General features: G+C 43.6%; 1 protein-coding gene and 1 long non-coding RNA gene across 2 annotated transcripts in view; one reads left to right on the forward strand and one right to left on the reverse strand.

Moving 5' to 3' along the window:
* The window catches only part of LOC138748223 (uncharacterized), a 39,104-nt gene that overhangs the window by 15,999 nt on the left and 10,062 nt on the right, over nucleotides 1-13,043 (forward strand). The window contains exons 3-4 of the long non-coding RNA XR_011347876.1: nucleotides 1,939-2,018; nucleotides 2,199-2,287. This is a non-coding gene — a long non-coding RNA (uncharacterized lncRNA). The remainder of the gene's footprint in view (nucleotides 1-1,938; nucleotides 2,019-2,198; nucleotides 2,288-13,043) is intronic.
* Nucleotides 1-13,043, reverse strand: part of LOC138748216 (golgin subfamily B member 1-like) — an 85,439-nt gene that overhangs the window by 13,723 nt on the left and 58,673 nt on the right. Inside the window, exons 24-28 of the mRNA XM_069908024.1 lie at nucleotides 7,902-8,031; nucleotides 5,764-5,874; nucleotides 4,677-4,731; nucleotides 4,076-4,186; nucleotides 2,464-2,574 (exon numbers count right to left, since the gene is read on the reverse strand). Of these exons, the coding sequence (XP_069764125.1) occupies nucleotides 2,464-2,574; nucleotides 4,076-4,186; nucleotides 4,677-4,731; nucleotides 5,764-5,874; nucleotides 7,902-8,031 (518 nt within the window). The remainder of the gene's footprint in view (nucleotides 1-2,463; nucleotides 2,575-4,075; nucleotides 4,187-4,676; nucleotides 4,732-5,763; nucleotides 5,875-7,901; nucleotides 8,032-13,043) is intronic.

Raw genomic sequence — 13,043 nt, forward strand, 5'->3', positions numbered from 1 at the left:
GGCGCCTGCAAGCTCACACCAAGACACAAGAGCAACTTGTCCGTGAACTACTCTTTGCAGATGATGCCGCTTTAGTTGCCCATTCAGAGCCAGGTCTCCAGCGCATGACGTCCTGTTTTGTGGAAACTGCCAAAATGTTTGGCCTGGAAGTCAGCCTGAAGAAAACTGAGGTCCTCCATCAGCCAGCTCCCCACCATGACCACCAGCCCCCCCACATCTCCATCGGGCACACTGAACTCAAAACGGTCAACCAGTTTACCTACCTCGGCTGCACCATTTCATCTGATGCAAGGATCGACAAAGAGATAGACAACAGACTCGCCAAGTCAAATAGCGCCTTTGGAAGACTACACAAAAGAGTCTGGAAAAACAACCACCTGAAGAAACACACAAAGATCAGCGTGTACAGAGCCGTTGTCATACCCGCGCTCCTGTTTGGCTCCAAATCATGGATCCTCTACCGGCATCACCTACGGCTCCTAGAACGCTTCCATCAGCGCTGTCTCCGCTCCATCCTCAACATTCATTGGAATGACTTCATCACCAACATCGAAGTACTCGAGCTGGCAGAGTCCGCAACCATCGAATCCATGCTGCTGAAGACCCAACTGCGCTGGGTGGGTCACGTCTCCAGAATGGAGGACCATCGCCTTCCCAAGATCATGTTCTATGGCGAGCTCTCCACTGGCCACCGAGACAGAGGTGCACCAAAGAAGAGGTACAAGGACTACTTAAAGAAATCTCTTGGTGCCTGCCACATTGACCACCGCCAATGGGCTGGTCTCGCCTCCAACCGTGCATCTTGGCGCCTCAGTTTGGCGGGCAGCAACCTCCTTTGAAGAAGACCGCAGAGCCCACCTCACTGACAAAAGACAAAGGAGGAAAAACCCAACACCCAACCCCAACCAACCAATTTTCCCTTGCAGCCGCTGCAACCGAGCCTGCCTGTCCCGCATCGGACTTGTCAGTCACCAACGAGCCTGCAGCAGACGTGGACATACCCCTCCATAAATCTTCGTCCGCGAAGCCAAGCCAAAGAAGAAAGAAGATTATCACAATTGGCAGCTCTCTTTGTAAAGCCATTGTGTAGGCCACATTCAATCAGTTTCCCTCAATTCCACCAGAATAAGAAAGAGAACATTAGAAGGACTGGTGAGCATCTAATGATATCCCTGTGTACAAAAATAACCACTGGAAACTATAGATGTCACTTTAGTGACTGTGCAAGTACTGTAATTATTGTTGCAGAGGTCATGTATTTGGGTTTTCAATTAGTATCATATCCCAGAAGTAAAACACAAAAGTCTGCAGACACCATGATTGAAGTAAAACACAGTGCAGGAGAAACTCAGCAGGTCAAACAGTGGACTTTATATAGCAGAGATAAAGATACAAAACAATATCTTGGGATTGAGCCCCTCATCAAGATAAGGATTTAATGAAAGACTCAAGCCCAAAACATTGGAAATGTATCTTTATTTTTGCCATATAAAGTAGACAGTTTGACCTGCTGAGTTTCTCCAACATTGTGTTTTTAATACCACATCCCACCCCGGCAGCCTGTCGTAGTCAAGGATGGGATAAGTTCAGAGAGGTCTGAACTGAGCTGGAGCGTGATGAGAAGTGTGATCAAGGAGAATGTATGGGAAGTCATTTGGGGGTGGTCTCATCCTGAAAAAGTGTCTGGCAGCTGGGATCTGAGCATAGACTATGGAAGGAGAAAGTGAGGGGTGTTGTTTTTGGATGCTAGATGTTCTTTGGTAAGAAAAATATTTATTTTACAAATACTGCTGAAAATGTTAACAATGGCTAACAGAAGAGTAAAGGGATGTTAAAGACCAAATAAATTATTAAACACAGGATCATATTAGCACTCTAACCAAAATATTTCTCAAAGTATAAAATTCTGAAGTTCAATGTTATGTTAAACCTGCACAGGGCCTGTTCAGACTATCCTGAAGATAATGTGCACAACGCTACTTCCTAACCATGGAGAAGACAAGGAATCACTGAAAAAGGTACAAACAAGATTTATGAGGGTAAAGCAATTGGGAAATACTGAACAGGAAAGAGGAGGCTTGAAAGAGATTTATAAAGCAACAAATATATTGCACACAGGGTTTGTCGAAAAGGTAAAAATTCCAAATTGAGGACCTTTAGGAGAGACATCCTCCTAATTTCCTCTTGCTCTGATTCAGGGGTAATTGATCCTGTGGTTCTACATACAAATCTGTCTGTGAGGAGAAGAAAGACCATGAAGCTGATCAGCTCACTGATGTACCCTGCAGTAAGTAACCTCGATCATAGAGAAGCATCTCTTGTCCGTGGGCGGGCTTGAGTGAGGGGATGATGGGGACAGTCCGACCTCAATGAGGATCTCTCCTGTACACCAATTTTTCCACACCTTCTCATATGATCCATTCTGGGAGTTGTTTGTTGGTCTCAACTTCACTTGATCCTCACCTGTCTGGGACTCGTGTAGTTTCACCTCCTCTTTGTGGTCCCAACCATGGGCAGCCTGATCCTGACGGTCCCTCTGTACTCCATACTTGCCTCCAAATCCTTTTGTGTAATCTGCAATTCAATTCCATTGAAACCATGGTTTTAATGCAGAGTACCACAGAGGCGGTTAAGAGGTTGAACATCCAGTAATTTTACATTCCCCTGCAATCCTAGTCACATTTGTTCATGTACCCACAAATATCTTCAGATGAGAGACAGGAGAGATAAGTACAAAGGATATTGAAGGTAAAGAAAGGATCAGTAGGGGGAATAGGGTTATAAGAAATCATCCATTGTGTGAAAGTGTTGGCAAAATATCATTCTGTAAACGTGGACTGAGAGATTGGGGAGTAGGATTGCAAGATGCCATTTTGTGTGAATGGGATGGAGGCGATGGGATTGCAAGATACTCAGTGGGATATGGGGAATAGAATTGGAAGATGCCAACCTGTGTGAGTTAAGTGGAGAAGGGTGAGTTAGGATTACCATTTGCCATCCTGCGAATGACATTGTTAGATGTGTGATGGAGTCATAAGGAAATTAAAGAAGATAAATTTCCTGATCCCTTTGATGAGTGAGGAAATGGTATCTGCACTGGTCACAGCCTTCAAAGAACCTTTGGTGTGGAAAGCTACCAATAACACCAATAATGTAACGAGGGCAAGAAAGGCAAATTAGGAAATGACATGCCCATTTGTCTATGAACAGTGGTGAAGGAGCTACTGGAGACTGTTAAGGATAAAGTGAACATTGAAACAAATTTGTGCTGATCTCGAGGGATTGTATGATCTTGGAAGGGATAAATGAACTTTGTTGAATCTTTAAGAGGAAGTATCTAATATGGTGAAAAAGGACTCTAACTATGGACAAAGAACCTTCAACAGGAAACTAATTCAGTTTGCCCACAGCTTCCGAGTGTTTCCAGAATTTCCTGTTTTTGTTTTAAGCTTCCAGTGTCTGCAATTCCTTTTTGATTTTGAGTAACAATGGATGCACCACCCTGATTCTTTCAACCTCATTCCCTCTATTCTTAGCAATACTTTTAGTGGAATTGGAAGGAACCCTATTGGCTATGATAAGGAATTTGTTTAGTGGTGTAGGAATGATAGAGTAGGTGAATGATTATTCAGATCAACAGAATATGGCACATGGTATCTTCTGGGAACTATACTATTGCCATAACTTTTCATTATATTATAAATAATTTTGATAAAGCACTAGAGAGCAATATATCCAAGTTTCCTGATAACACAAAGTAAATGGGTGAGAATGGGAGCAAAAATTTGACTGATTGGGTAAGAGGACTTACAGATATAGTTTAAGGCAAGAAATGTGAGGCCATCCACTACAGACCTAAGAAGACTTTGTTTTCTGAATAACGATGTCTGTAAATTGGCGGCACGGACTCGTGGGCTGAAGTGGCCTGTTACTTTGCTGTATGTCTAAATTTAAAATTTTAAAAATTTAAAATACACATGTTCTTATGAAACAGGCCTAGGGACAAATGGCTCATTGCATTCTTAAGAGAAACTACTCTGTGCAAATGGACAGAGCATCTGTCTAATTAACATGCCTTTTTGTGACTCGTGTTTCTCAGTCATTCCTTTGTAATCAAATCCCACAGCAGATTTATCCATTTTCCCTGTTTCTACTCCGTACTTGCCACCAAATCCTTTGGCATAATCTGAGAGAGAAGAACATTTTACAGGATGTCAAATGTAGGTAAATCACAATGTATCATATCACCAGGTAAATAAAGATGGTATTAGACTCACAATTAAGTAGAGAAAGCATCAGACCTCATAACTGGTAAATACAGATTAATGCAGAGGGTATCACAGCTCTGGATTAATACAGAGAGTTTCACACCACTTGGTAAATACAGAGAGTATCACACCACTGGGTAAATAAAGGCTATATCACATTCTGGGTAAATGGAAGAAATATTGCATACATCTTGGTATATATCATGAGATCATACTGCTGCGTAATTATCACATCCTATTATCTATTAAGCATAGAATTATAATACCTTGGATAAATACAGAGACTATCATTCATTCCTTTGGTACATACAAAGAATATTGCACCATATAACTAGAATGAATCTGATCCTGTGTAGAATTTCCATGCTCTCTCTTTCCACATTAAGAGGGAGAAAAGCTATGGTTTACCTTTTTGTGATGCATGCTTTTCCACTTCTCCTTTGTAGTCATAACTCATGGCTGACTGCAAGAGAGGGTGAGAGGATGAGTTACCAGGGCAATAATCCAGTATCTAGTCAACTGAGAAGAAACAAACATTTAGTAAAGTGGATAAGCCACTGAATCGATCACTACCCCACCATCTGCCCACATTGTCTCTAAGACCATATTAATACAAAATGTTATTTATGTCTGTACTCCTTCTAGTTCTATCAAACACTACCAGGACACAGACAGTACAAGGTAGATATCGAGTTAAGGTATCCTCCAACAATACACCATCAAATATCTGGGCAATCCTGATTGGCTAAACTGATCCAGTCATAAACACTGCAACTAACCACTGACAGGAAGCAATGTCTTTGTGTTTTTTAATGATGTGTGTTCATGTTACAAACCTGAAATCCTAGCCCCTGCCTTGAATTGTGTTACACAGTCCAAGGAATATTTGTAAAATTCTAAACATTGTTAAGGTATGCATAATTTTAATTAGAAAAATAATTGCTTCCCAACATTTTTTCTCAAGGAGATGCAGACGAGGCTCAGGAATGGTTAAATACACAGTAAACCACCATTTACAATGTCTTGACAAACACTCCCAGCAGTGGGTAAGCACAAGTAGATTGATTGAAGGATACCCAACTAAAACCTCAGCTGGGTAATGTCAGTAACCCTCAACAATGTTCCACCAGATGATTGCTGTGCAGTTAGGGCATGCATTTAGGGCACAGAAGAAAACCTCCCAAAATCCTGTTAATAATTGGTATTAACCCCAAACCCAGATCTGACCATTTTTCCATTTCTCATCTTCATTAGCTTCAATGGCTTTCCAGTTCCCATCCTTATTAGCTTCCAGAGCTTCCATGGCCAATATGAACAACTGAAATCCACTGACACTGGAGAGAGAGAACACAAGCTAATAGCTGATTCATTTCATCAGACCCCACTGCTCTGGACTGGATCAATATCTCATCAAATGGCCATTGTTTCCACATTCATGTTGGACCTCACCCCTCCAGACACAAAATTTAACAGCATCCCCATTTTAATCCCTTACCTTGTCTATCCGATCTTTCTGCACTCCATACTTCCCACCAAATCCTTTGGCTGCATCAGTCTGTGATGAATGCTTGGCCACAACAGCAACATATTCGTTTCCTAAGGCAGACTGGGAGAGGAGATGTATCAAAGATTAGAACAAGATGCTAACCAAGTGCACTGCATAACACAGGTCCTGAAGAGCCTGTGGGTGGGAATAGTCTGCTGAAGTTAATTGTGAAATCTTGCTTTTTTCCAATAATGAGGGAACCTCTCCAATATTCTTGGCTCATCTGACAACTTCTGACAGTACCTTCCCTCGTCAATCCCTGCAGCTTGCTCACCGTCAACCCCGACTCCTTAAGTGCTTATACCACCTTACCCACACCCCTGCTCACTCCTCACCTACACCCCGCACCCTATCATCACCCTGCACCCTCCTCACCTGAAGCCCCGCTTCTTGTGTTTATACCAACACCCCCACTCACTCCTCACATCCAGTCCTTCCTCAACCGCACATTCTCACCTACACTCCTGCACCCTATCATCTACCCCACTCCCTTCTCACCCACACCACCACACTTTCATCACTCACACTCCCTCCTCACCCACACCCCTCCCCATCACCCACACCCCTCCACACCCACACTTCAATTCCCTCCTCACCCACACCCCTACACCTCTCCTCACCCACACACCCCTCCACACCCACACCCCTCCACACCCACACCCTTCCACACCCACACCCCTCCACACCCACACCCCTCCACACCCACACCCCTCCACACCTACACCCCTCCACACCCACACTTTAATTCCCTCCTCACCCACAGCCCACCCCTCCTGACTCGCAACCCAATACCCCTCCACACCCACAGCCCACCCCCTCCTCACCCTACACCCATCCTTACCCACACCCCTCCGCCTCATCCCTCCACACCCACACCAATTCCATCACCCACACCCCACTCCCTCCTCACTGACACCTCCTCCTTACCCACACCCCTCCTTCCCTACATCCCCTCCTTACCCACACCCCTTCCTTACCCACACCCCCCTCCTCCTTCACCCACACCCCACTCCCTCCTCACCCTCACCCCCTCCTCACCCTACTCTCTCTTTACCCATACCCCTTCCTCACCTACACCCCTCTCCCTCCTCATTCACACCCTCTCCTCACCTACACCCCTTCCTCACCCTCACCCCTCCTCTCCCTGTTCATTTACACCCCTCCACTCCCTGATCACCCATACTCCTCTGGTCCCAGTTCACCCACACCACTCTGGTCCCTGTTCACCCACGCCCCTCAGCTTCCTGCTCACCACACCCCATCCACATCCTGCTGACCCACACCCCTTCCACCCACTCTCTGTTCACCCATACCCTTTCTGCACCCTGCTGACTAAAATTCTCTGCTCTTTACTGAACCTCACTGCTTGTACACCATCAATTTACCCAATGCACATTCACCACTAATTTCCACTCCCAGCTGAATCTCCAACCCTACTTTTTGCTAATCTCTACTTGTCTTTTACAGCTCGTCAAGACAAGCTCATTCAAGCCAAGTTCAATTTATTGTTATCTGATCGTACGCATACATATACATCACGACAAAACAGTGCATCTCCAGAACATAGTGCACACACGCCAACACATAGTACACACAAATGACATATATAGCAATCCAAAATAAATATATACTGTAAGAAAATAATGTATGCATTTCCAGGATTGTTCAACAGTCTTCACCTACAAGGAGAAGCTGTTTCCCAACTGGAAAACTTGTTGCTAGAATTGAGGGGTTATCTGTCACCCTGATACTTTACCTATTTGTCCTGGTTACCTCTCGATCTAGCACGTTCCTCATCTGGTTGGCTTCATCTACTGATCCAACATGGTTCTGACCCTATTCTAGTAACTAATCCAGTGTGGTCCAGCTCACAAATAGTCCCTTCGCTATCCTAGCACACGCCTGCCCATTTCTGCCACACTCCTGATCTTGTTCTAGAAGGTTCCATCTCTTATTCCTGCATGCACCTTCTCCCATATGTAGCTTGCTCCAATTCCCATCTAGGATGATTGGAACTTGTGTTGCTTTATCCACCTCATTATGTTTCACAAGGTTGAGAATATAGAAATCTGGAATGACCAAATTACCTTGTCCATACGATCTTTCTGGACCCCAAACTTGCCACCATATCCATATGATGCTTTTGATCCCTCCTCCATTTCCTTCTTCTTCAAGACCTCATGATCTTTTGAGACATTAGCCCTTAGATCGTGGATACTGTGGGAAACGTAGATTCTCATTATTCAGGCCTGGGGTAGTAGTCAATTTTATGGCAAAAGACATAAACATCACAAGACTGCTTTGGTACATCTAAGGTCTACTTGTCTTTTAGGCAGAGAGTTCCAGACCCCTGGAATCTGAAAGTGACACCTTGTTACATTTTTGAGGGAAAGAGTCTGGGTTGCCTGCCCCTCACCACGTGCTTTTTTGGAGAGAAGCCCACTCTGAACCCTTCCAGACAGCAAGTGGTCAGCATGTTGGAGGAAAGGGGGAAGTGGGGGGGGGGGGGGGGTAGGAAAAATAAGTTCAAATCATCTTTTGTTAATCCATTATTTTTCTTCATTTATTCCATCTACCTCAATTCTTGGAGTATTGTAGAAATACAATGGTATTTTTATATTTTCCTTCTAATATTCTTGGAATTGGGGCTTTCCCAAAGTCCACTGCATAAACAAGGCTAAACTGATCACCCAGTTACAAGTTCTCAATATCATCTTGCATGAAATGAAATGACCCTTGGCATCCTTATGAACTGCCATTGTGGAAACTTAACATCCAAGGAACACAATAACACTAACACAATATCAAGATGTAGCTCATAGCATTGATTTTGGAATCCGGTGACATCCAGCTGCAGTAGGATGCTACCAAACTAAACTCAACACCTGCTGAGTTATTCCAAATTACAAACTTCAATGTTGAAATTTCCCCAGGTCTGCCTGATCTATAAAAAGCAAGACAAATCAAATCTGGCCATTGCCCTTTCCTAAAACCCTACTTTCAACTTGTTTTATTCCTCAAACAGTATATTGGCATTGCTGGTACAATATTTACTAACCATTCCAGTTGCTCTTAAGTTTGAAGTATACCACTTCCATGAACCACTACAGACCATCAGTTGAGGTATTTCCATAGAGAATATTAGGTTAAGAATTCCGGGATTTGAATTGGTCATAACGAAGGAACAGTGATCTATTTCCAAGTGATGTTAATGGGTGGATAACAGGGGACCTTGCAGGTGGTGGGCTTCTCAGGTGCCTGTTGCACTTCTCCTTCTCAGTGGTTGAGCTTACAGACTTGCAATGTGCTGACAAAGTAGGCGAGATACACTGGTGGTAAAGGGTGTGAAAGCTTTTAGTGGTTATGTGAATGTGAATGAAGTAGATTGCTTTGATTTTTAAAAAATTTAGACATAAAGCAGGGTAACACGCTCTTTCAGCCCACAACCCAAGCTGCCCAATTACAACCAATTGACCTACAACCCCGGTATGCTTTTGAACGGTGGAAAGAAACTGGAGCACCTGGAGGAAACCCACATAGACATGGGAAGAATGCACAAACTCCTTACAGATAGCAGGAGGTTCGAACCCAAGTTGCTAGCACTGATACAGCGTTGCTGCCCAATTTGAATGCCATGGACAAATTGGCCCATAGACCCTGACTCCATGCTGTAAAACACTAAGATTCCATAAAGTGGCTGTAAAAGACCACTTGGCTTAGTCATGTTTCTATTTCTTATGTTGTTTTAAAGATAGGTCACAAGCCTTGGCATAAATTTCTTCCAACAACTTCCAACCATGAAGTGTTTTGGCAATTTAGATGAGTATCTCTCTCTGGGTGGCACAGAGCTTGTTGAATGTATTGGAGCACAATTAATCCAGGGAAGAGGTCATTCATGAGCAAAGTGATGAGTGGGAACACTGGTGAGAGGTCTACCCACCAATAACCTTTCTCCTAAGGCTCAGCCTGGACCACACATTACCACCATGATCCAAATATGAACAAAAGAATTTGAATTCATGAAATGTGATAAGACTGTCCCTAACAAGAAGGCAGCAATTGAATAAGAATGATATCAGAAATTCTTGATAAAGTAATTGGTAATCAAGAGAAAACTTGCCATTAGGTGGAATCATATCTAGCACTAGAAAAGATGGAATGGTTACTTTCCGCCCCGAGAATATCACTGCAGGAGTTTATCAAAGCAGCACCTAGCTTCCTGCATCCTCAATGACCATTCTTGCATCTGAAGGCTTGATGTTAGATTATATACTGATGATTACACTGAATTATCAACCCATTGACTGACAGAACAGACTGAATCTATATACAGCAGGTCATGAACCACATTTTGGCACAAGGATACGTGTTTTTGCCAAAGAAATGTCATGCGGGGGACATAAAATTCAAATATTTGGAAGGAGGCATATAGAGGAAATGGGTAACATCTCTTTTCCCAAAGAATGGTCAGGCTCTGGAACCCTCTGCTTGAACAAATGATGGAGACAGAAAGAGTAGTAAATTGCAGAACAACAAAATATCCAGACCCTGGAAAGATCACCCAGGAATCCAAATGCCAGAAGTGCAGCACCTTGGTGCCCCTGCCACCAAAAACCCATACCTGGGGAACCCTCACTACAACAGGAACCCATGATCCAGAGAACCAGTGCCAGAAACCCTTGTGCCACAGGAACTGGTCCCTTTTATCCCATACTACACCAACCCCACTACCACAGGATCCATAGGATTCACACCATAGAACCCTTAAAATTACAGGAATCCTGAAAGCCCAGAAAACTTGAACACCTTAGCTTGAAAATCTCAAAACTCAGCGCCCAAGAAATCTCACTAGCACAGGAATCCCAGAATCCCAAAATTAACATCGCAACAACCTGAGCATTACGGCAGTATGGTTAGTGTAGTGGTTAATGCAATGCTGTTATACCGCCATCGACCAGCACCAGGGTTCAAATCCCATGCTGTTTGTGAGGAGTTTATATGTTCTCCCCATGTCTGCATTGGCTGTCCTCCGGGTGCTCTGGTTTCTTCCCACCATTCAAAGTCAATTAGGTGTAATTGGGTGGCATGGTCTTGTGAGCCAAAAAGGCCTATTACCGTGCAGTAAGTCTAAATTTAAAAATTAAATGACAAAAAATGGCATTCAAAAAGGGCGGCCACTCCAGAAATTCCCCAAATCTCTACGCAAATTGGCACCTCTGTTTAAACACAGCACCCTGAAGCCCCAGCAACTGAAGCAATCCACCGAGGGAAGCACAGTATGAAACTGGTCACATTGGCACATACAGGTTTTTAAAGGCCACATATTTTATTCATTCTTTAAGAGGGGACCCAGCATTTCACAGATGGCCACAATGTCCTACAGGCTCAACAATATCTCCCTGACCATGTGAATTGGAAGATGATACTTCATTTTTTCTGCAATTCAAGTTCAAGTTTATTATAGTCATCCAAATGTAAAATACAACTGGATGAAATGCACGTACTTCAGTCCTTGGTATTAAAACATGCAAAGACATATAAAGATGTGGCACACAGATTTACAAGCAATTTATATGCAATACATCAATAAAAATAGTTAAATAATAGTAAAGGGAATGTATGAGCAGTTTGAGCAGTCTCACTGCCTGTGGAAGGAAACTCCCAACCTGCTGGTTCTGGCTCTGATTTCCCAGCGGAAGTAGCTGGAAAATGCTTGTTCAGGGTGGTAGAGGTCCTTAATGATTTTGTAAGCCCTCTTCAGATAATGATCCCAGTAGATCACTGTAGAGCACGTCGAAATAACCAAAGACTTGTTGATCCAAACCAAGGCTTTTACTAACTAAAAGACTGGAGCGTATAACAAGTAGGTTGACCAGTCCAGAATGACCTGGTCTGGCTAGGAGCAATCCTTTAAGACCTGCCAGTAGGTATGGCTACACTCTCAGCCAATCACAGTCATCCTTCACTACAATCTGTACATATGCACATTGGTGATAGAATCTGTACTATCACAATCACATTGATGGGGAGGTGGTGGTGGGGGAAAGGAGATGCCAGTGATCTTCTCTGCTATTCTTATGGTCCTGTGGATTAACTATGGATCCATTTCTCTGCAGCCAGAACTCACAATAAAAGTCCTGTAGAAAGTCGACAGGATGGTGGCCAGTAGCCCAGCCTGCCTCAGTGTTCTCAGGAAGTGCAATCGCTGTTGCACTTTCCTGACAAGTGAGGAGATGTTGTGTCCAGGAATCCCAAAGATTCTTTGGGATCTTCTTCCCAATTACTGTTTTTGTATTTGGACATGCCCAGTTTCCATTGTCATGCCTGTCTGGTATAATCTACCCCTAGAGGAATGCCAAGAGCCCACACAAAGCATTTCACTCAGTCCCCGGAGGTGGACCACAATTTGACTTTGTTGGAAACTGAGACAAAGAGAGACTGCAACTTTTTTCCACCCCAATGACAAATTTTTGATGAATAATGGTGCTGCAACATAACATCTCTAATCTCATCGCAGAGCCATGACTGTGCTGAGAGGTGACACGCTTTCTACAGATGTCCTAATTTAGTGCTATACAAGTGCTGCGCACGATATCCTTGGCTGCTGTCGCCTTGGAGATGACTTGCTTTCCCCACCCCCACAAGGAAACCACACAACGAAACTGAAAAAGGAAACTTAGAAACTGCAAAGCGGCAACATTGCAGAAGCTGCAGACATGCCCAGCTGACCAGAGGATCTCTGATTCATTTGTAATCCACCTGGAGTCTTGCTGGAGGGATTAGTCGTGCTCTGGACTGGCCAGTGCTGAAATTTCTAGAAAGTCAATCCCACACGAGATTCCAACAACATTCAAGAGACTCAACATTTTCCAGCAGAATATTGGATTAATATCCTGGCCATTGGACTTGAAGACCATCTTATAGAAACATTTTGATAAGATAGAGGAGAAGGTGAGCTGTTTCCATTAGTGGGGGAGACTAGAACTAGGGGTCATAGCATCAGGATTTAGGATAGTAGATTGAGGACAGAGATGAGGAGGAAATGCTTTTCCCAGAGGGTGGTGAATCTGTGGAATTCGCTGCCCATTGAAGCAGTGGAGGCCACCTCAGTCAATAGATTTAAGACAAGGTTAGATAGATTTTTACATATAGTAGGGGAATTAAGAGTAATGGGGAAACAGCAGGTAGGTGGAAATGAGCCTATCATCAGGTCATCCATGATCTCATTG

This window comes from Narcine bancroftii, chromosome 13 (assembly GCF_036971445.1).
Source record: "Narcine bancroftii isolate sNarBan1 chromosome 13, sNarBan1.hap1, whole genome shotgun sequence".
Lineage (NCBI taxonomy): Eukaryota > Metazoa > Chordata > Chondrichthyes > Torpediniformes > Narcinidae > Narcine > Narcine bancroftii.